Here is a 20,548-nt window from a genome sequence, read left to right as displayed (position 1 = left end):
ACTGTTTCAACACTACCAACAGCAGCATTATTAAAATTAAGAATTGCTGTAGCAAAGAGATGAAAGACACAGCTCTGTTGCTGCAGGATGAAGGAAATTAGTTTAGGTTATGTGAAGTCAGGCACTGCTAACTCTGAGCTGACCTCTAAAAATGGTGTCCTTACCCAACAACTTGACTTTGCAATCAAAACTTCTTTTTATTGTACTATGTAATTAGAGTATATAATTTAATCAGCCCTTGATTTTGGTTTATTAAATGCTTATTCAGCACTAAGTGGCAATTAAGCATTGAAGTGCCTTCAGTGAATCCTAAAACCTGATTATCATCAGTCACAATAAATTTGCCTCACTTGTACATTTTGGCAAGTTCTGCAGATAAAAATGCCAAAAAGTGCCAGAGAGAGGTTTGCAAGCTCCCCCCTCCCCCTTATCTCCAACAGAGGAGAACTGGCAAGTGAAACCAATGAGCTGTACATTTTAAAGATGTTAAAAATAAACCCCTTTCTCCAGCAAACCACATTAACTTCTGCTACTTCAGCTGCAGGGATCTGCTGATGGAGTCGTGTTCACTGATCCCTGGTATGTAACACTTTGTCTCTATGCACATACGAGCTGATTACAAATCCTTATACTGAAAAAGTTGCAAGCCAAACTACACTGCCACAAAAATAACCTTGGCATATTAGGTAGATGCAAACACACAGAAAAAAAAAAAAAAAAATTCTCATTCTAGACAATTTGCTGTTTGAGTTCCTCTAACCTATAGTACATGACACTGAAACTCAGATTTGTTTAGATTTTGGTTTCTTTTAAGGTGGGGATCTTAAAGATTCCTTTCTCAAAATACCTTTTTATGTCTGTAAAGTAACTGTCAAAGAGTTCCAAGTGATCTCTGGAGCATCTGCCCTGCAATTCCTGTGATAAACTTCACAGCTGCATCCCTCCCCATGGTACCTGTGACTCAGCAGCATTGGTGTGCTGTCCAAAAAATGGTATTTTCTGTTAATACAGCTGTTCTTGTCTGGGAGTACTGGGCACCAAATCCGTGGCTGGAAACTGGCATTCCAGTTGATCTTGCAGCTGTTTTTACCACGTGAACAATGAACAGAAGGTATTTGATGAATTTGTGGCAACTGCCCCGGGAAACTCAAATGAAAAACTACCAGCTGAAAAATATTATTGTAATACTGACATTAGCAATACAGTCTTATATAATGCATATTGTGTTTTCAGTGAAATCATCTGCCTCCTGTCTGGAAATCTTCAGAACTAATCCCACCAGTGTGAGCAGACTTTAGTTCTGGGTGACAGCTCTGGCAGGACGAGGCTTCACAGTGAGGGAAAAGTATTTACTATGAAAACATGAGTGTGTAATTTGGGTCTTTGATGTATTTAGATATTTTTCTATGTTCAATGCACTATAAAAATGTCAACCAAATAACTGTTAAGGAGCAAAAATAAACAAAAATAAACTTTTTCATGGCATTTGGGAGCTTGGTGCACTGTGCATCTGTGACTCCTCAGGAATGCAAGTACCTGGTTCTAATAAACTGCTCAAAATGTTGCAGTTATCAACAGAAAATGGTAATCTCTGCTCACAGATAATTGTCCCGGTAGAACATAAATACATGCATTATTTATGTACCTACATAAGTAGAAACAGTAAAAATAACAGTTATACTGGAGCGTGTAGAATTAAAATATTGCACACGGCTAGTGACAGACAAATGAAATTGTCAGTATTTTGAAGTCTTCTGATTGACTTTCTGCTTTAACGTGGTGTTAGACTGAACTACAAGGTGTGTTTTTTATACTGCTCTATGGTCATTGTCCATGTAACTTGACCATGTCATTTGGTTTAGCTAAAGACTTTTTTATCTTGCTAGAACAATACATAGCTCAAATTCTTAGATTTCCATTTTTAAAAATGGAAGTGCAAACTAAGCTAATGAAAATATTTCTGTGTTTAAAAAAAGTCTTGAAATTATTTATTTGTCCATGATATTGGTAATATGATTCACATCATTTATCAGAAAAGACAATATGTGTGATTTTAACTGTTATGAAAATAAAGGTACAAATTATTTTCCTCACTGAATAACATCCATCCAAGGTTATGGATTGATGCTACTACTCATCAGTGCTGAACAGTAAATTCAGAGTAGACCAAGGAATTTTAAATTTAAAAATTTGGGACAATATTAAACAAAACATTAAAAGAAGTAAATGTTTTGCCATCTTCCTTTTCATAGCCTGGAAGTGTTATCCTAGTTATTGGCTAATAAGAAAAGGAGAAAAAAATACTCTTTGGAAGTTTAACTCGAAAAAATACAAAAAGGATCCGGGAAAATCTAATTAACCTTCTTGCCCTTTATCGTGTTTGGCTCCCTCCTAGGAAATAATCCTCCGCGTTCCTGTTCTCCTGCAGGATGCAGCTCCGAGCGCCACCCCGGAGCCCGTTCCCGATTCCCGTGCCCGATTCCCGTGCCCGTTCCCGATTCCCGTGCCCGCTCCCGATTCCCGTGCCCGTTCCCTGCCGCCCCCCAGCCCCGCCATGGCCGAGCGCAGCCGCGCCCGGGGGCGGGGCTTCCCTGCGCCAGCCAATCAGTCCGCGCCGATTGCCGGCCGGCCCCGCCCCCCCGCCTTTGCGCCAATCCCCTTCCCGTGCGTCGCTTCCTTCCCCGCCTCCATGGACGGAAGATGGCGGCCGCAGCAGCCAATGGGGCGGCGGGGGCGGGGCTGGCAGGGGCCGCGCGGCGCGCACGCGGCGGCGGCCGGGGCGGCTCTGAGGGAACGGGACAGGAACAGGGACACGGCCGGGATAAGGATCGGGATAAGGAGCACCGGCAGGGACAGGGGTAAGGATCCGGGTGAGGAACAACCGCAGGGACAGGGACCAGGAACGGGAACGGGACGGGGATAAGGATCCGGGTGAGGAACAACCGCAGGGACAGGGACCAGGAACGGGAACGGGACACGGCCGGGGTAAGGATCGGGATAAGGAACAGCGGCAGGGACAGGGATCCCATGGAGCGGCCAGGATAAGGATCCGGATAAGGAACACCGGCAGGGACCGGGACCGGGACTGGAACACGGCCGGGATAAGGAGCACCGGCAGGGACAGGGATAAGGATCGGGATAAGGAACACCGGCAGGGACAGGGATAAAGATCCCGGTGAGGAACACCGGCAGGGACAGGGATAAGGATCGGGATAAGGAACACCGGCAGGGACAGGGATAAAGATCCCGGTGAGGAACACCGGCAGGGACAGGGATAAGGATCGGGATAAAGAACACTGGCGGGGACAGGGATAAAGATCCCGGTGAGGAGCACCGGCTGGGACAGGGATAAGGATCCGGTAAGGAACACCGGCAGGGACAGGGATAAGGATCGGGATAAGGAACACCGGCTGGGACAGGGATAAGGAACACCGGCTGGGACAGGGATAAGGATCGGGATAAGGAACACCGGCAGGGACAGGGATAAGGAACACCGGCTGGGACAGGGATAAGGATCGGGATAAGGAACACCGGCTGGGACAGGGATAAGGATCCCGGTGAGGAACACCGGCAGGGAACAGCCTGCCCAGGGCAGTGGAATCACCGTCCTTGGAAGTGTTCAAAGCCATGGGGATGCGGTGCTTGGGGACACGGGTTAGTGGTGGCCTTGGCATGCTGGGCCAGTGTTTGGATTGGATCATAAATGTCTTTTTCAGCCTTAATGATTTGTGATTTAATGAAATATATTTCATTATGTGCGGTCAGTGCCAGCTGACCTCATCCGGGTTTGGTGCAGGTGGGAATCTTTATTAATGATAGTAACAGTCTAAAATAACAAAAAAAATCCCACACCCAAACAAATCTGGAAAAGGTCAGAAGAAGAAATGAAAGTTGCAGTTTGGATTTTTTTGTTTTGTAGTTTTACTCCTTTGGGGAATAAAGGAAAAGAAACTTTTCTGCGGTTTTGAATAAAAAAGTAGTTACAGAAATTACTGCCAAAGCTGTGATACACGTATCCTAAACTTTTACTTTATAAAATCAGCAGATATCCTTCAGTAGGCTGTGCTGCAGAATTAACTTTTCCTAAAAGATACAGGGAGTGGAATTGTCAATTCTGTGTTTTGCTTCTGGCACATATTGGTTATAATCCTATAATTCTAAATTAATTTTTCCTAGACACTTGTTACATATTTGAAAGAATGCAGAAACACAAGCTCTTTTCTCAGTATGCTGGTTTTTAGGTCTGTAAAAACTTTATTCTCAGAACTAAGTTATGTTAATGCCTTTTATTTCCTCATATTTTCAGTGTGTTTCCTGTTTGAGAGAATAATCAGATTCAGTGAAGTGTCTGTGCAGAGCAGCTCCTTGAAGATAATTGTCCCTGCCAGCAGAGCCATTGAACAGGTTTGTGTTCCTGTGAATCCCGTGGTTTCTAGGTGCTGATTTTAACTGGTCCTTGTTTAAAGTTTGCATGTTGGTTTCTGTTTGTGTAGAGTTAAAGACTGGTGCAGCTGTTTGTGTTTTCCTCCAAATCTCTTTTTATGGCGTCAAGGAACAGCCCTGTAGGGAAAGGTGGGCCTGGAATTCCTGGGCAGCCTCTGCACACATTGGCATTACCTGGGGCCTGCCTGTTTCTTCTGTAGTCTCAGACTTTTTGGAAATAAATATATAATTTTTTTTTTTCCCCACATAAGAGTTCTTCTGTGCATGAATTGATGATGTTCAGGTGGCTTAAAATGTTTTTTTTTTTAAAGAACATAGAATCATAGAATGGTTTGGATTGAAAGAAACCTTAAATCACCTCATTCCAACCCCCTGCCATGGGCAGGGACACCTTCCACCAGGTTACTCCAAGCCCCATCCAGCCTGGCCTTGAACACTCCCAGGGATGGGGCAGCCACAGCTGCTCTGGGCAACCTGGGCCAGGGCATCACCACCCTCACAGTAAAGAATTTCTTCCTGCCCTCTGTCAGTTTAAATCCATTTTACCTTGTCCTGTCACTCCAGGTCCTGGTAAACAGTCTCTCTTCACCTTTCTTGCAGGCTCCCTTCAGGTGCTGGAAGGCTGCAATTATGTCACCCTGAAGTCTTCTCTTTTCCAGGCTGAACAATCCCAATTCTCTCAACCTTTCAAGATGAATTTTTTTTAAATGCTTTTTTCTTTCACGGCATCATTTTTGCAGGGCAGCCCTGGGGTCTGGTCTGTACCTGACTGTGTGGGAGGTCTCCTGAGAGACCAGATGGTTGTTGCCTGCTGGCAGCATTTTCCAGCTTTGTTGTGCTTTTTATTTGAAGTATAAAAATAATGGTATTTCCAAGCTTTTCTGGAAAAAAAAAAAACAAAACAAAAAAAAAAAAAAAAAACAAAACAAAAACAACAAAACAGGCAAAACAGAAAGAAATCAGCACTACCATGCTGCTCAGCTGTGTTGATACCAAGCTGCCTCTGCAGACAATCTAAAAATTGGGTTTATTTGGTGAGTGAAAAGATGGTTTTTATGGGGCTCAGCTTCTCCTGTGTGTGGACAAAGCCTGTTAGTAGCTTTCACACCAGACATTAAAAAGAAGTGTTGAGAGTTGTGAATCAGGGTCTTGGCAAGGTTTTGCACTGTGCTTTTGCACTCCACAGCAGTTCAGGTGCAAGGTGGGCAATGGAAGATACAAGAAAAGCAGAAAAAGAGCATATTGCCCAATCCCTTGTGGGGTTAGGAAATTCAACCTCAAACATGCCTTTGCCCTCCTCAGGGACCTTCACCCACTTCTCCCTTAGCTCTTCCCCTTCTCATGTCCCTGCAACTGTTCCCTTTCCTTCAACAGAGGAGTTAAACACAAGAGTTACATAAATCCTTGCTGGTGCATTTTCCTCTCTTATTTCCTCCTGCATTTACTGTGGGCCTGGTTAGTTAAATACTTGTGGAGGTAACTTCTGCACATGACTGAGACAGTGCTTTTTTAGCTTCTTAAGTGAGTGGAAGGTGGAGGGACTGGGAAATGGGATAGAGATGGATGCTTTGGTGAATAAAGCATTAGACTGGGAGTGAAGGATGTCTGATGCCAAAATATTGCCTTGGTTGAATTGTTTCTGTGATGTATTTTTGCCTTGGCTGATACTTCAATATGAGTTTTAACAAAATATTTCAGTGAGAACAAAGCAAGAAGTGGGGGTGGGAAAGAAGAAGCTCAGCCAGTGTACAGGACTGTAAAAATCACACTCAAATTGCAGCAGCACAAACGCTGGGTAATTCCATGAGGCTGTTCTGAAGGTCCCAGCATAGAATGTGTTTTCTGTCCTGTTTCTAGGTCTTATATAATGAGCCTTTTCAACAGTCAAAATAATTTAGAAGGATTGGCAGGAAGCAAATATTTGCAGCTGTCAATTTTACAAGTCCATATTATGCTATAAACTCTTCAGTCTGATAAATTTTGATTCTGTTCATGTCAAGTGTTGAAGTCCAGCAGGACTATTACATTATCTAGTCTGATCTCCTTTGCAACATAAACCATCTGTACTGTTGTTTATACCCTTTACAGACTTTACATTGATTTCTCTCCAATCTGAAAGCCCTTCTTCCAGATTGTTAATAATATCAGGGTTTTGTATTATTTTTTATTGCACTGTTTATATTGCTGAAAATGTTTTGAGGTGACCTTAATGTTTAGCTTGAGACTAAATTTGCAGCAGATAGAGGAATGCAGGTATTTAAAAACTTACTGGTTCCTATTGTTTTCGTCTTTGAGACTTGTTTTATATAAGAATGCACTGTGGCCTTGAAAGGGCACTTGCTATTATTTTTTAATTTTGTACTTTTCCAGATAAATGAAAACCTAATAAAAAATCAAAATGAAAGGGTTCTTTGTTTAATATAGCAAATTAATCCAATCTGTAAAAATGCAGGTGCATTAAAGCACTCTTAGTTATGCTGACTTGAATTAAATTATGCAAATCCAAAATTAATTTTAAAGTAAAATTATGGTTTTGATATATTGTTTATAACCTTTCTTACAATTGCTTTATTTCTTCAGCAAAAACTTTTTTTTTATATTTTTAACTGATTAACAACTTTTAACTTGCACCTCTCTGCAGCTCACCATCTGAGCTCATACTCTTACCATACTGAGATCTTTCTTTTTTCCCCTGCCTGTAATTTCAAGGCAAAACCGTTGCTCAGCTTCTCATTAAAAATGAGATACAAAAGTGCTGTTAAATTGGTGAAAAGACAGCCCATAATTTAATTAAAAGTGGCAAACTGGAGTTGTATGCTGGCAGTACCTGTAATAGGAAGCTTAAGATATTGTTCACTTTTCAATAATTTGAGGATGTTTAATAATAATAATTTGTGTATATTTGTTGCTATGGGAATAAGTGGGAGAGGTGGAATTAAGTGTTATTACTCCTTTGTGCAATCAGAAGGGACAAGCAGCTGTGAAAGCAAAATTTCTTGTTTAGAAACATACAGCTCTTACTAGCAATTCTGACTTCAGTTTTTATGAGGTTCATAGAGGAGGTTTTTTTTTGAGGTAAGAGGGTTTGATTTTAGTTTATTCAATGTCTGCCAGGATATATAAGGAAATACATGACTCAGGTTTGAAAGGGAGAAAAAAACAGATTTAAAGAAAAGTTAATTCTAGTGATTTAATGTCTTGGGCAGTTATTACTTTGCATGTGCATTGAACACTCCTGCTTCAGGAATGTTTGTGGGAGATAGATATGAGTGTAAGAGGTTGAGAGAGGAAGGGTTTTGTAGTTGCTGGGTTTGGTTTGTTCATCCCTCTTCCCTAGGAAATGCGAGTGATGGGTGTTTCTAGACTCAGCACTTGCTGCATGCTAAAAGAGCAAATACAAATGCACACAAGACAGTCATTCCCTGTATGTCTATGTGTGCCTTACATGGACATGTGAGCTGCATCTCGCATTGGTATGAAGTCAGAATGATCCAAATCTGTGGATTAAAGTCACCAAATGAGACTTTAATAAAGAACGTGTTTATTTTTAACCTCTGATCGTTCAGAAAGAAAATTTGTGGTGTAGTTGAATTTCGTTAGGTTTTTTTTTTTTCCTTCCGTTTTTTGTGCTAGGCAGTTTTAAGCGAAGGCTGTGATTTTTGATTAACGGTCTGCTTTGAGAAACGGAGGCTTTTAAAAGGAAGAAAAAAATACCGGTGCTTTATTAACGCTCGCGTTAATTATTATTGGAGCGGGTAAATCGCCGTCCCTTTCTGGGCCGGTCACTGGCGACACCCGGTGGCCGAGAGCGGAATGACAGGCTGTCCCATACTCTGGGCTTTTCCACCCCAAATCCTCGGCGTCAGACGTGGCTGTGTGCAGGGGCGCGCTCAGTTCCTTGGGCTGCTGTCCCGACACTTCCAGGAGCGTGGACAGGAGAAGCTTGAAGCTGCGTGCTCTCTGTGCACACACATGCCCTCTTACTAAGGTCTTAATGCTGCTTTTGAAACGATGGACTGAGCAAATAATGTGTCTTGCTATTGTCTGCCTGGCAGCGTGCTATCTTCCAGAAAGGACTAATGAGCCAGCTTATCTCAGAGTTGCTTGTTTCCCAGTCTGCCTTCCTATTTGGGTTCTTTGCTGTGCAAGGACAGTGGTGGGTGCCAGGCTGGCAGGGTTATAAAAGCAGATGAAGACAGTTAAAGTTTTTACCCCCGCTGTTATAACTGGGAAGTATTTTGCAAGATAAACTTTATGATTTCTGCTCCATATTTTATTTATGGTCAGTTTATACTCTTAAACTCTTGTGCCAGTATTGTTCTTGAGTAGCTCCCCTCCCTCCACAGCATTTATTCCTTTGATGTATTTGTAGATAGTAATTGTATCCCCTTCAGTCTCTGTCTTTGCCAAGCTACACAAGGCAAAGCATCCAGCTACTTCTTGTGAGATAAACAGTCCATTACCTGCATGATCTAACCCTTCCTTCTCTGCCCTTGATTATGGCTTAGTTATCAAGCCATTGGCCTCAGCATAGGGCACTGCTGGGAGCCTGCTATGACCCTGTGAAATATGAGTTAAGCATTGAGAACAAACATGGCTTGAGAGCAGGGTTATTAAAATGCAAAAAGCTCTTGATGTTGCTTTTTATCCCTGTCTTTTTTTGGGGCAGCAGGCTGCTGAAGATGTTGGAAAGGTATTTGTGGATCTCAGAAAAGTAAGTTCCCCACCAAGGTCTTCAGGGTTTGTGGATCCTAACAAAAACATGGAGTCCTGGTTTTGCCAGCAGGGATTGTCTGTGCTGCTGCATACAGCAGATATCTTGATCAGAAAATCTGGAGTATCAATACCTGCATACTTTCTCCTTTGTCCTTCCCTTTAATGATTTTATTTCTTGTGACTGAGTCCTAAATCACTTAAAGAGTGAAAAAGCAGTTGAATGTGAACTTCCAGTGGAATATGGAAAATCACTGTGCATTTGAGTGTCATGAAAAGTAAAAGCTGATTTTTTTTTTGTTTTGTTTTGTTTTTTTAATTGTTTATGGCATTGATGAAGCTGCTGCTGGAGTTCCATGTATGGTTCAAGAGTAAGCACTGTCTAAAGGCTCCTGAAAACAAAGAGCTGAAGAGAGTGCTTTGCATGGCTTCAATGTCCACATCCTCGATGCCTTAGCATCTTTTGTGGAGACTCAAAAGTAAATTCTCGTGATCGGGATAAAGACAACATAGCTCTGAAACCCTTTATTTCAGCCTCTTCCATCTTCCTGTTGTCACTTAGATGACATCTTTTCCTTTTGTCTGCTACAAAGCATTGAAAATTGAGCTTAGGGCATGATAAAGATTCAGCAGAGCCTCCAGCTGTCAGACTGTGCACAAAGAGCATGTTTTGGAAACTGATAGTCTGTGAACTGTCACGGGCACACAGGGATCTCAAGTTTCTCTTGTTGCTTTGAAACTGGAGAGGGTCTGACAAATTACCTTGACATGGGGATGTTCTGGAGTAGCTAAATATAAAAAAAAAAAAAGGATATTGTGGGATGTGACTGGCAAAGGCACCTTAGTGATCTGCAAGTTCTGGGGAAGCAGATGAGGAAAGTGAGAAGTTGTTTTCCCTGTGTAGGCTTGGCAGATGTTTGTGCCTGTGCAATACATCTGGAACTGCAGAGAATTGCTTGGGCAGTGGTGTTAGAGTGGGGCTAAGAGCTACCAAGCACACAAATGTTGTTTGTTTTGTATTCCCCTAATATCTGCAGGTTTAGGGGAATCTTTTTGCCTATTCAGCAGTGACTGATTTAAGCTTGGGTTGTTAAGAAGAGTCTTGAAAACATAATATTTTTGTGTTTTGAAGAATGAGCTCTGATAATGAAGTATACTTAAGGTAAATTACTGTTGTGAAAGAATTTCTGAAGTATTCCAGTAAATAAAACATCGACTTTATGTCATTGTAGGTATTTTGGCACCAAGTGTGTGGTAGTAGAAGCTCTTTTTCCAATTACAGCAGTTTCTTTATATCCTTTTATTATGGTTGCTGCTAAATTCAGGCTGAAATTTCCCAGGCTTCCCGTGGTGTAGAAATAAATTCTTTGGAAGAATTTCAGCAAGTTTTATTAACCTTTGGGAAGACTTCTTACTTATTTCCAGGTTTCTTCTATATGAGGATGCTGGTAGTAAGTGGCAGTGTCTAAATTGAAGGAAATAAATGGTGTTGTTTCAGAGTCACTAAATTATTCATGCAGCTGTGTAAGTAATTTTTTCCTTTCACCTTTCTCTGTAGGGTGGATCATTGGTTTTGCCCATTCATGTGGTGTTTTGTTCAGTTTAAAATGGCCCTGAAAATCGTCGCTCTTGGAGTCCTTGCTTGTAATCCCAGACTTGAAAGAGCATCAGAGCACTTTCTGATTGTGGAATCTGCAGGTGCACCACAGTGTCACAGTGACTTTTGCTTTGTATCTCGTGGTGCAGACATTCAGAACAAGGCTTTTTGTGTGAAAGTGTGCTGCTGACTGTACTCACTAATGTTTGTGTGCACAAGGATTGTGAATTGGGCAAATACTGTCCTTGTTTCACTGATTGGGAAGGTGAGGAGTGAATGTTGGCCCTTGATGGGAATTGCTCAGCAAGCTGTTCTGCCACAGTCAGGACTGGGAAGTGTTTGTAGGCCAGGCTCTTGGTCAAATCCACTTGGATAAATACTTTATTTCTGTCTGATTTGAGATGCCCATCTCAGTGCATAGCTCTGGTGCCAAGTCAGACAGCAAAGCTGTTGGACCCCTTCACAAAGGAAAATGCTGTTAGTGAGCATGAACCTCCTCTGAGCTGCTCGTGGCTGCTGTGTTGAAGCGTGAATGGATCAAAACTTAATGCTACATGCAGGTGACCATTGTACCCTCTGTGTTTGATTTCCAGCAGCTGTGGCTGGCTGTTATTTGAGAGGCTGTTTAGTTCTGTATCTTCTTTCCTATGTTTGTGGTTACAAGAAGACATCTCGGTGTGATGCGTTCGGTGGGAGGTGCTCACAGGAGAAAGGAAATGACTTTTCTGTGGTGGCTGTGGTCTGATGAGATAAGCACAAGTGCAGAAAGCTGAGACTTGGATTCTCTTCAAGGTTTGCAGCAGACTGGCAGGATAGCTGTGGTTCCATTACAGGCACAAACCTCATCTTTGACCCCCATGCCAGAGCCTTGCTCAGTGTAGAAGCCAGGGCCCAGCACTAGGACAGTTTTCTGTTCTCCAGAATCCACCTGAGGATGCAGCATTTATTGTTCACCTGTTCAGAGGCTTCCAAGAGTGCAATTTAGGCATAGACGAGCTTTCAGAGTGTTTTTAAATACAATACTCTTTGCCAGAAAAAAAGAAGAAGACATACTATATTGAATTTAGAATACAAATAGCCCAATTGCAGTATCTTTTTCTGTAATTTACCCTTTGCCTGGGACTCTTTCAGACCTGCCTTTATGAAACAGGATTGCTTCTGCTGCAGCTTCTGCCAGCTTGATCTGAGAATAGCCATGAGAGCAAAATAGAGCATCTCTTATCCTCTTATTTCTCCTTTATTGGATGACCACCTCACCCACACCTGGATGCAGTCACATTCTCTACCTGGTGAGGTCACTACAAGGAAAGCTCCCCCTCACAGGGAAGTTCTTGGCTGGGTCCAGCTGCTCCTGGCAGAGTGAGATTTCAGGGACAGCTTCCTTTGTGGCTCCTCTGTTAGTGGGTCTGTGTCACCAGCATGGAATTGGATGAAAAGATTGAAAAAGGGATATTCTCAAACATGTTTGAATTATTGTTTTACACAGTTTCTTAGAGTATTTAGAAACGGTTTCCCATGTTTATGTCAGGGTATTCTAAATTGTTCTAGGGAAGGTAGGTTAGCAATCTGAGCATCATATCTTAATAAATTTGCCTTAATTGTGAAGCTAAAATTTGTAATTTGGCATTTTTATAGTTTTGTGTAGTGCTGTCTATCTTATTTGAGTCTTTTAATTGTACATTGGATTATTCTAAACTTTTTTAATTGGTCATCTGATCTTATGCAGCTCTTTACCTTCTCTGGTTCATGCATTTCTGTCAGTAGGCTTTCAATAACTCAAGCTTGAATGTTAATTCACTGCACTTTGGACCTGAAGGCATGCCTAAATGTTCTAGATCTCTGTAGATCTCTATCATATTTTCCAGTGTTGGATACAAAATCAGGATAGAACTTTCTTGTTTGAATGCAGAATCTTACACACACAAAAAAACCCCAATCTGAAAGTTTTCTTTTGATGAAAATAGTCACTGTATGGTTTTTGTGATCTATGCATTTAAAGCTATGCTTGATCCAATTCAGGAGTTGTTTTTTGCATTATCTATCTATGGATGTCCAGTAGAATATTCAAAAGAGCTTTTGTTTCTGTATTTATGTGAACACTTGCTTATGGCCCCAAAAGATGAGTTCAGAACAGTTGTAGTTTCCATTTTTAAAATTTTTTTAAAATTATTGAATCTCAAAGCGCTGAGCACCAGGCCTTTTTCTCTTTATTCTGACTCTTTACTTTTTCCCTCCAACCAATACTGTTTAAGGCCATGTCCTTGGCTCTCTCTCCCACCTACAGCTCCTCTCTCCATTGCTAAACAGAATTGTACCCCAAAGCTCAGTCCTGGTGGGAGGGCAGGAATTGATTTCATGAAAGGCAAGTAGCTTGGTAGACCTAATTTTTTTGATCTTCCCATAGACTTTGTGTTTTATCTTTTTCTTCCTTTCTATCCTACTGGTACAATTTTCTCTGTACTGCAAATGAAGAATTACATGGAGCTTCTTTCTGACTGTGCTTTACATTTGGAAGCGAGATGTAGCTGATTGGAGAAGATAAAATAATTCTCTTGGCAGTTACATCTTGTCTCTGCACTTTAGCATAGCCTCTCGTGCATTTTATTCCCTTCCTGCCTGATGACTAAATGCTCTTTGCCTTCAGCAGGCTTTATGGGAATGCTGGAAAAACCCCTTCTCCCTCTGCTTGGGTGAAACAACAAACCCAGCTCTGGGAGAGCGTGTGCTGGAGAAACTGAGCATTCCTGACGGGTGTTTCGTGCTTCCCCTCTGTGCTCAGATAATTTTACTGGTCTGTCTTCTGCTGGGGAGTGGTGCCAGTGAGGAGAGGTCTCTGCAGGCTGCTGCACTGGGGGGGTGCAGCAGTAATGTGTTCTCCTTGCACTGGGGCGGTGCAGCTCTGATGTGTTCTCTCTGCCTTGGAGAAATGCAGCACTGCTGTGTTCTCCCTGCCTTGGAGAAATGCAGCTCTGCTGTGTTCTCCCTGCACTGGGGCAGTGCAGCTCTGCTGTGTTCTCTCTGCCTTGGAGAAATGCAGCACTGCTGTGTTCTCCCTGCACTGGGGCAGTGCAGCACTGCTGTGTTCTCCCTGCCTTGGAGAAATGCAGCTCTGCTGTGTTCTCCCTGCCTTGGAGAAATGCAGCTCTGCTGTGTTCTCCCTGCCTTGGAGAAATGCAGCTCTGCTGTGTTCTCCCTGCCTTGGAGAAATGCAGCTCTGCTGTGTTCTCCGTGCCTTGGAGAAATGCAGCTCTGCTGTGTTCTCCCTGCCTTGGCAGCTCTGCTCCCAAATGCAAACCACATGTCCCGTGCATGCACGAGCTGCTTCCTGCTGCCCAGAGCTCTGGGTTTGTTCTCATCTTGCTCTGGAACTTTCAATAATTGTGAAAATAAAGGGAGGGTCTGCTTGTATTGTTTATAGTAGGAAAGAACAGTGCAAGATTTCATCTGCTGCTGTTCAGATCCCTTGCTATTTTTGGTATTTGACCTCTGCAGAGAAGATTGCCAGAATTACAGGTCTTTTTCATTTTTATTACGTGTTTCTACCCTCCTACTCATAAGTTACTCTTACGTTAGTGATTAAGTCTTTGAGAATGTGTCATTTTTCCGTATTTTTCCCTGTATTTTTCAAAGGAAAAATTGAATTTCTATATATTTTTGAGCTAACATTCCCTTTTGGAAAGGAGAACTATGCAACTTGGCAGCATCTTCTGTACACCACTCAAAGGAAAAGGGAAATAACTTATGATTTGCTGGTTTATCTTTTGAAAACGGTTCTGGATTGAAGAGGACTGATGAGCCTGTTGGCTTGAACTGAAGCTGCAACATTTAGAATGCTGCACAAACAGCACAGCAGTAAGTGTTAAGTTTAGTTTGTGCAGATAGGTGCTTGCTTTTCATTTCTCCACCATTGGAAAGGGCTGTCTTTAGCACAGCTGTTTGCTGCTAGTCTTGCTGTGTGGTTGTTTCCACACTCCACCAGTGAAAAACACATAACAAAGGCATCTGAAACTCCTGTCCTGCCTCTTTGGCATCACTTCCACTTTGTGCCTTCTATTCTAAACATTGAGTTTATTTCTTTTTTAAAGGAGCCTTGTAGGATGCCCTGGAGGTCAAAATATTTTAGGTTATTTCAGAGAATGGTATTTATTCTGAGTTCTCAAGATGTAATGAGTTTTGAGTGTCCTTCCAGAAGCTTATTGTTTCTGGTAGTTGTGGTATCCACGAGACGAGATGTGCAGGGGTTGCATGTAACTGTGCACTTAAGTCATAGAAAGATCACCGGAGTGTAGTTCCAAGTCTAGATATAATAACATAGAAGTTTCAGGTTTAATTTAGAAAAGGTGGCTTTTCCTGGCTCAGAGGAGTGGATGCAGCTGAAAGATTCAGCTGTTCCACTTAAGGAATGGGGATCCCCAAGGATGGGATTGCAGTTTCAAGCACAAGTGACTGGCCAGAGCCAGCCACCTTCAGCCAGGTGCTGGTGTGTCATCCCAGTGGTGGTGGCGTCCTGGCACCCTGACATCCCCTGCATTTTGTCAGTGTTGAGTCACTGTGGGTGACTTTGCTGGAGAAAGTGAAAAACCTGAATTTAATGAACTACTTCACATTCTGAGCAGAGGAGGACCCATGGGGAAAGAAGAGCTTTTGGCCAGTGCCCTCTGTGATTTCTTCTGAGTCTGGAGTAGTCCAAGAGCAAGCTGTTGGTACAACTCTTTGTGTCAGAGAGTTTGTCATACAAACATGAGCAGTTCTCCTCTCTGATTGTCACAACTGGCTGTTGTGCTATGTCCAAAACATTTCAAAGACTCTGATTTTGCCAAAGGATTCTTTGGAAAACAGATACCTCTTGTTGTTGAACTTAAGGAACTAAAAGTGCTTCAGTGCAGAGGACTGTGTGCTTTGTAGGTGGCTGCAGTCCAGTGCTTAGTTATCTTCTATTGTGTTTGGAAGACCATTGTTTCCTATTTGTCTCATAAATTTAACACAGATCCTATTCCTGCCATTTAAACTTTCCCATCAAAATACAACAGTGACTTCCCCTTCTGAAAAGGAAGGGCTGGCAGCTACACCCTGAAGTTTGAGCATGAATTGTTTATATAACCTTCAATCACAATTTCATAATAGTCTGAAGACTTTCTTGCTAAAGCAGACATTTTACTGAGTTTTTAGCAAAAACCTGGCTGCCATCGAGCACAAGTCTGAGTTGTTGCAGTGGAAATAGAATTGAACCTTCACCTTTCTGGTGGTAGAAATTACATTTCTGTCTGAAAACATGAACATCATTTTCTGATATTTCAGAATAGCTGTATTTAAGTCATTCTGAGCAAAAGCTTATGAGTTGTGTTGAGCTAATTTTATTTCCCAGAAAATATTATTAAAACTGAATGAACCTCCTTTTGCAGACTCTGGCTTTTTACAACTTCTGGGTATTTGTAGAGTTCCCTCACCTTCCCCAGCAGTAAAAGCTCTGACATGAGTGTTGTAGGAACTGCTTATTGAAAGATACTCTCTATCATAGTCAGTAATATTTAATCAGCTGCAACTTGCCTTCCAAATGGATGACATTTGTCAGGAACATGTCTGTTTGAGTTTACTTGGCCTTTTGAGTAGACAAAATCTGAATATTTAGAGCTTAAAATTCAGGTCAGCTTGGGAAACTATATTTTTCTTACAAGAAATTTACAGAGAGAACTAGATTTTTTTAGTAACCATAGCACTGCAGGAGAGCTGGTTTATGAAAACTCCATTTTCCACCCTCAAGCATGTGTGTTTGAAACTCTATTTAAATAGAAACTTCCATTGTAATTCTTCAGTAAATTGAATTAAGCAGTTTTCCTAATAAATAATGTTAAAAATATTTTATTTCTTCAGTTCATATTATTAATTTGCATGGACATTTAACAGTTTTGTGTTTAAGCAGCATAGCAAGCAGCGTTTGAGAGCAGTTGGCTTTATGTAATAGTTCTAGTAAAAGCTTGTTTCATTTGAGGACATACCCAGAAAAGTAAGGAAGGAACAAGTTCTGTGGGTAGGTTGTACACAGGGTAATGCCAGAAAACACGTTGAACTTCTTTGCTTCAGAGGGGGAAGGAGTTTCCACAGGATGTCTGCATTTTATGGCAGAAATGATTGGTAGATGTGCTCTGGAAGGTTGCTTTGATGTAGAAGATTAACCTGGGGACCTCATTGTCAGGATATTACTGAGGCAAATCGCTTAGTGAGATTATTTGTGACTTGGGAATTAAGTTTTTATGTGTGCCTGCTTAAGATGTTTTTTAAGAATTTACTGGTTTGTCACATGGTGTCGTGAATATTTGTGTACACCAAACCAGAGCAGGGAAAGCAAACCCCTGAAACCACAAACAATGCCAAGAAGGAAAAAAAAAAAAGCAGAATGCAGCTTTGTCATAGCAACTTCTCCTTTGTTTTTGGTCTCTCAAGGGCAATTAAAATAATTGCAACTAAAGCAAGTAATACATGGAAACTTGCACATTCCACCCCTAAAAATCCAGCCTGGAGAATTTGCAGAAAAATTGATGTTAGAACAGCTGGGAAGGCATGTGAATATTTTCTCACATTCTGTGTCTGCCTGATTTTTATTCCATTTCTCTTTGGATTTTTTTTTTTAAGGGTCATTTCATGCATATGGTACCTGGGATTGGCTGCTGGTGCAGGCCTTAAAGAAATACCAGTACCAGTGAGAAATCACTGGAGTGTTGACCCCTTAAAACCTGCTGTGATTCCCTCAATGTTTGGGTTTTGATTCTTTTAATGAGTGGTCTCATTGAACCTGTTTTTGACAGAAGTGGATGACTGTAATAACATATCTACATCTTTGTTTTGAAAATGGTTGTAGTTTGTGAACCACTAAAACCATTGCAAATATCCCTTTAAAAAGGTGAATGCTGCTGTGCTTTTCCTGACTCTGAATTGATAGTCTTTACTGCAATTACAGAATATTTTTCCTTTTTCAGGCCATATTTTAGAAGTGAATCTGTGAGAGAATCCAAGAGAATTTTGTTTAATTTTGGTTTTACTGGGTAAAGTTTGCATTTGTGTGCATTGCTGAAACATTTTGGGTTTCTAGGAGGGTTCAGTAGTGCCAGAGAGCAATTGCCTCTGAAGGGAAGATTTTTATCATCTGCACTAAAAGCCAGTGTTCTGTGGTTTTACAGGAGGCTCAGAAAATGCTGAGGTGCTTAATTGCAGTGAATTCCACAGGTCACACTGCCTGTTTAGGTGGTCCCTGATACGCTGGCAGGTGTTTCTGTGCGTCATTGGGCACCTAAATACCTGTAAAATTTCCTCACCAGGCCATTCAGGCTGTTGTGCTGTGTAATTTTGGTTTTGTTCTCTGCCTCCCCTGTGCACGTCCCTCAGCACAGAAGTTCACTGAAGAAGTCTCCTGCAGTGGTACTGATGCAGCTGTTTGTGGGCTGTGCTTCCTAGAACAAAACTTACTCCTCCTCAGGTAGAGGGGGTGACTTCATTTTGTTTCCACTTGTGGAGAACATCACGTTACTTTATAAAAATAATAAAGCAAATTTAGCTAAATGACTTTCCCAGGATTCCCAGGTAGACTGTTTAATCTGTTAAGGGGATTATCTGGTGTAGTGCTTACAGACAGGAGAGACTGAACTCCTTGAATCAGGGAGCCCTTTCCTGTTCTGTGTTCCAGTGAATGAAGTTGTGGTGGGGAGGACATGGGGATAATTGAATTTTAGCTCCGTGCATCACCTCTGCACAAGATGCTTCCTCGTACGTGTTTTTCAAGCTAACACTACTGAGGAATGTTGTAATTAAAGCTCTCCTTGCCTTTCATTTGTTGCAGGTTTCTGGCGAGGCTGGGGAGATGACGGCAGTGGAGAAGGTGGAGGAGCAGCTGGCGGGGCTGCGCATAGCCAGGCGCTGCGAGCCCAGCCAGGAGCCCGCCTACCTGCTGGACATCCACACCTCCACAGCTGCCCAGCCCGGGAGCGGCCGCTTCGTGGCCGTTTCCTGCTCCAACGAGTCCCTCCGGGTGTACGACAGGGAGACGCTGCGCTTCCTGCGCGAGTACCGCGGCCACGCCGGCACCCTCAGCGGGGTCAGGTTCGCCCACACGTGCGACAGCGTGGTGTTCTCAGCCTGCAGCCAGGGCACGGTCGAGTGCTGGGATGTTCGCTCGGGCACGCGGAAGCCCGTGCAGGTGTTCAGTGGTTATCCCTCCAACGTCTTCATCAGCTTCGATGTCAGCTGCAGCGACCTCATCGTTTGTGCCGGAACGGAAAAAGTTGAAAAGGACACGTTTCTGGTGTTTTGGGATGCGAGAGGCATTACAGACTGTGCCAGTGCCACTAAAGAGCCCTTGGGAGTCTATTCTGAAAGTCACAATGATGACATCACCAAAATCTGTTTTCATCCTATCGAACCCAATTTGGTGGTGTCTGGGTCAACCGACGGCTTGGTGAATGTGTTTGACATCAACAAGGATAATGAAGATGATGCTTTGATATCGACTTGCAATTCAGATTCATCAGTGAGTTCTCTTGGCTGGTCTGGGGAAGATTACAAACAGGTTTATTGCATGACACACGACGAGGGGTTCTGCTGGTGGGACATGGCTCGGCTGGACACCGAGGAACCGATAACCCTGCTGCACATTCTGGATGTCAGAGAGTCAGTCTGCGCTGAAAACCACGGCCTGCATTACCTGGTGGGTGGCTTGTACCACGAAAAGGCAGGGAAACTCTTCCTGGTTGGGGGAACCTCCACAGGAGACATCCACCTGATCAGCTGCAGCACTGATGGCCTGAGCCTGGTGGGGACCCTGTGTGGGGGACACTCGGCCACTGTCCGCTCCTTCTGCTGGAGCCCCACGGATGAGTCGCTGCTGACGGGTGGAGAGGATGCTCAGCTGTTGCTATGGAAACCCGGGGCTGTGGAAAGGTCCCTCACAAAGAAAGCATCTCTGAAGATCTCTTCTTCCCTGCAGAAGAGAGTGAGAGTTCACAGCACCTCCCTCAAAAGCAGGAAAAAGTGAATTGCCTGAAGTGAGAATCTCTGCTGTGTAGAACTTCCCTGGTGTTCAATCTCTTTAGGCAATACTTGGCCATATTTTATTTGGAGGTTTTCTGTGGAAAGAACCATGGCGCTTGAATTCCCCCTGGGAATGTATTTCAGTCATCAGAAGAATGCCTTTTATTTTTTTTTGAAGTTGCTAATATTAATCAGACAAGAGTAAATGTTTGCTCCTGAGTTCTTGAACAACAGATGCTAAATCATATTATATAAAACTGTTTCTGTGGTTATTTAATGTCTCAGACAATGTTTTAAATATGTAATACAGGCCTATGGCTTGCATAGTTTGTTACCTTTCCAAAGATATTCCCCTGGCACATTTTAACAGCTTTTGTATTCCATGCTGTATTCTTCTATCTTCACAGAAAACTTAATGAAATTGCTCAATTTAGTAAAAGATTTTATGTCACATCTTAATGCCTGAAGGAATTACTTCTTGATGAAACAGAAAATAAGTAGTTTTGCACTGTCACATCACTGGTTTAGAACAAGCTCATAAAGAAGCAGCTGATAGAGGATATCTTTTTCATAGTAGATATGAATGTATTCAACCAAACAGCAGCTAATTTGTATGAGTATGAGAACTGTTCAACTGGCATTATTTCCTGCATGAAAATACCCAAGAATTTTGCAAGCAGCTTCATTCTGTCTTACTAAGTGCACCTGGAAGACTGGGGAGATCTTTGGTGGGTTGGAGAAATTGATGGGTGTAATTACACCAGTAGTGCTTAAAAT

General features: G+C 42.4%; 1 protein-coding gene across 5 annotated transcripts; it reads left to right on the top strand.

The window, feature by feature from the left end:
* The first annotated feature begins 2,789 nt into the window (after positions 1 to 2,789).
* WDR89 (WD repeat domain 89) lies at positions 2,790 to 20,226 on the top strand. Of its 5 annotated transcripts, none has more exons than XM_053981535.1 (3): positions 2,790 to 2,870; positions 4,307 to 4,404; positions 18,585 to 20,226. In XM_053981535.1, exon 3 carries the CDS (start codon positions 18,606 to 18,608, stop codon positions 19,773 to 19,775), a length of 1,170 nt encoding a protein of 389 aa, XP_053837510.1. In that variant the 5' UTR covers positions 2,790 to 2,870; positions 4,307 to 4,404; positions 18,585 to 18,605; the 3' UTR covers positions 19,776 to 20,226. The 5 variants fall into 5 exon arrangements, with proteins under 5 accessions (XP_053837510.1, XP_053837512.1, XP_053837511.1 ...); XM_053981537.1 differs by having other exon boundaries at positions 2,816 to 2,858; XM_053981536.1 differs by lacking the exon at positions 2,790 to 2,870 and adding an exon at positions 2,936 to 2,985.
* The last annotated feature ends 322 nt before the right edge of the window (positions 20,227 to 20,548 follow it).

The sequence above is a fragment of the Vidua macroura genome, chromosome 6 (genome assembly GCF_024509145.1).
Source record: "Vidua macroura isolate BioBank_ID:100142 chromosome 6, ASM2450914v1, whole genome shotgun sequence".
Classification (NCBI taxonomy): domain Eukaryota; kingdom Metazoa; phylum Chordata; class Aves; order Passeriformes; family Viduidae; genus Vidua; species Vidua macroura.
The sequence above is the reverse complement of the archived record's forward strand: the minus strand, read 5'-3'. Positions and strand labels throughout refer to the sequence as shown.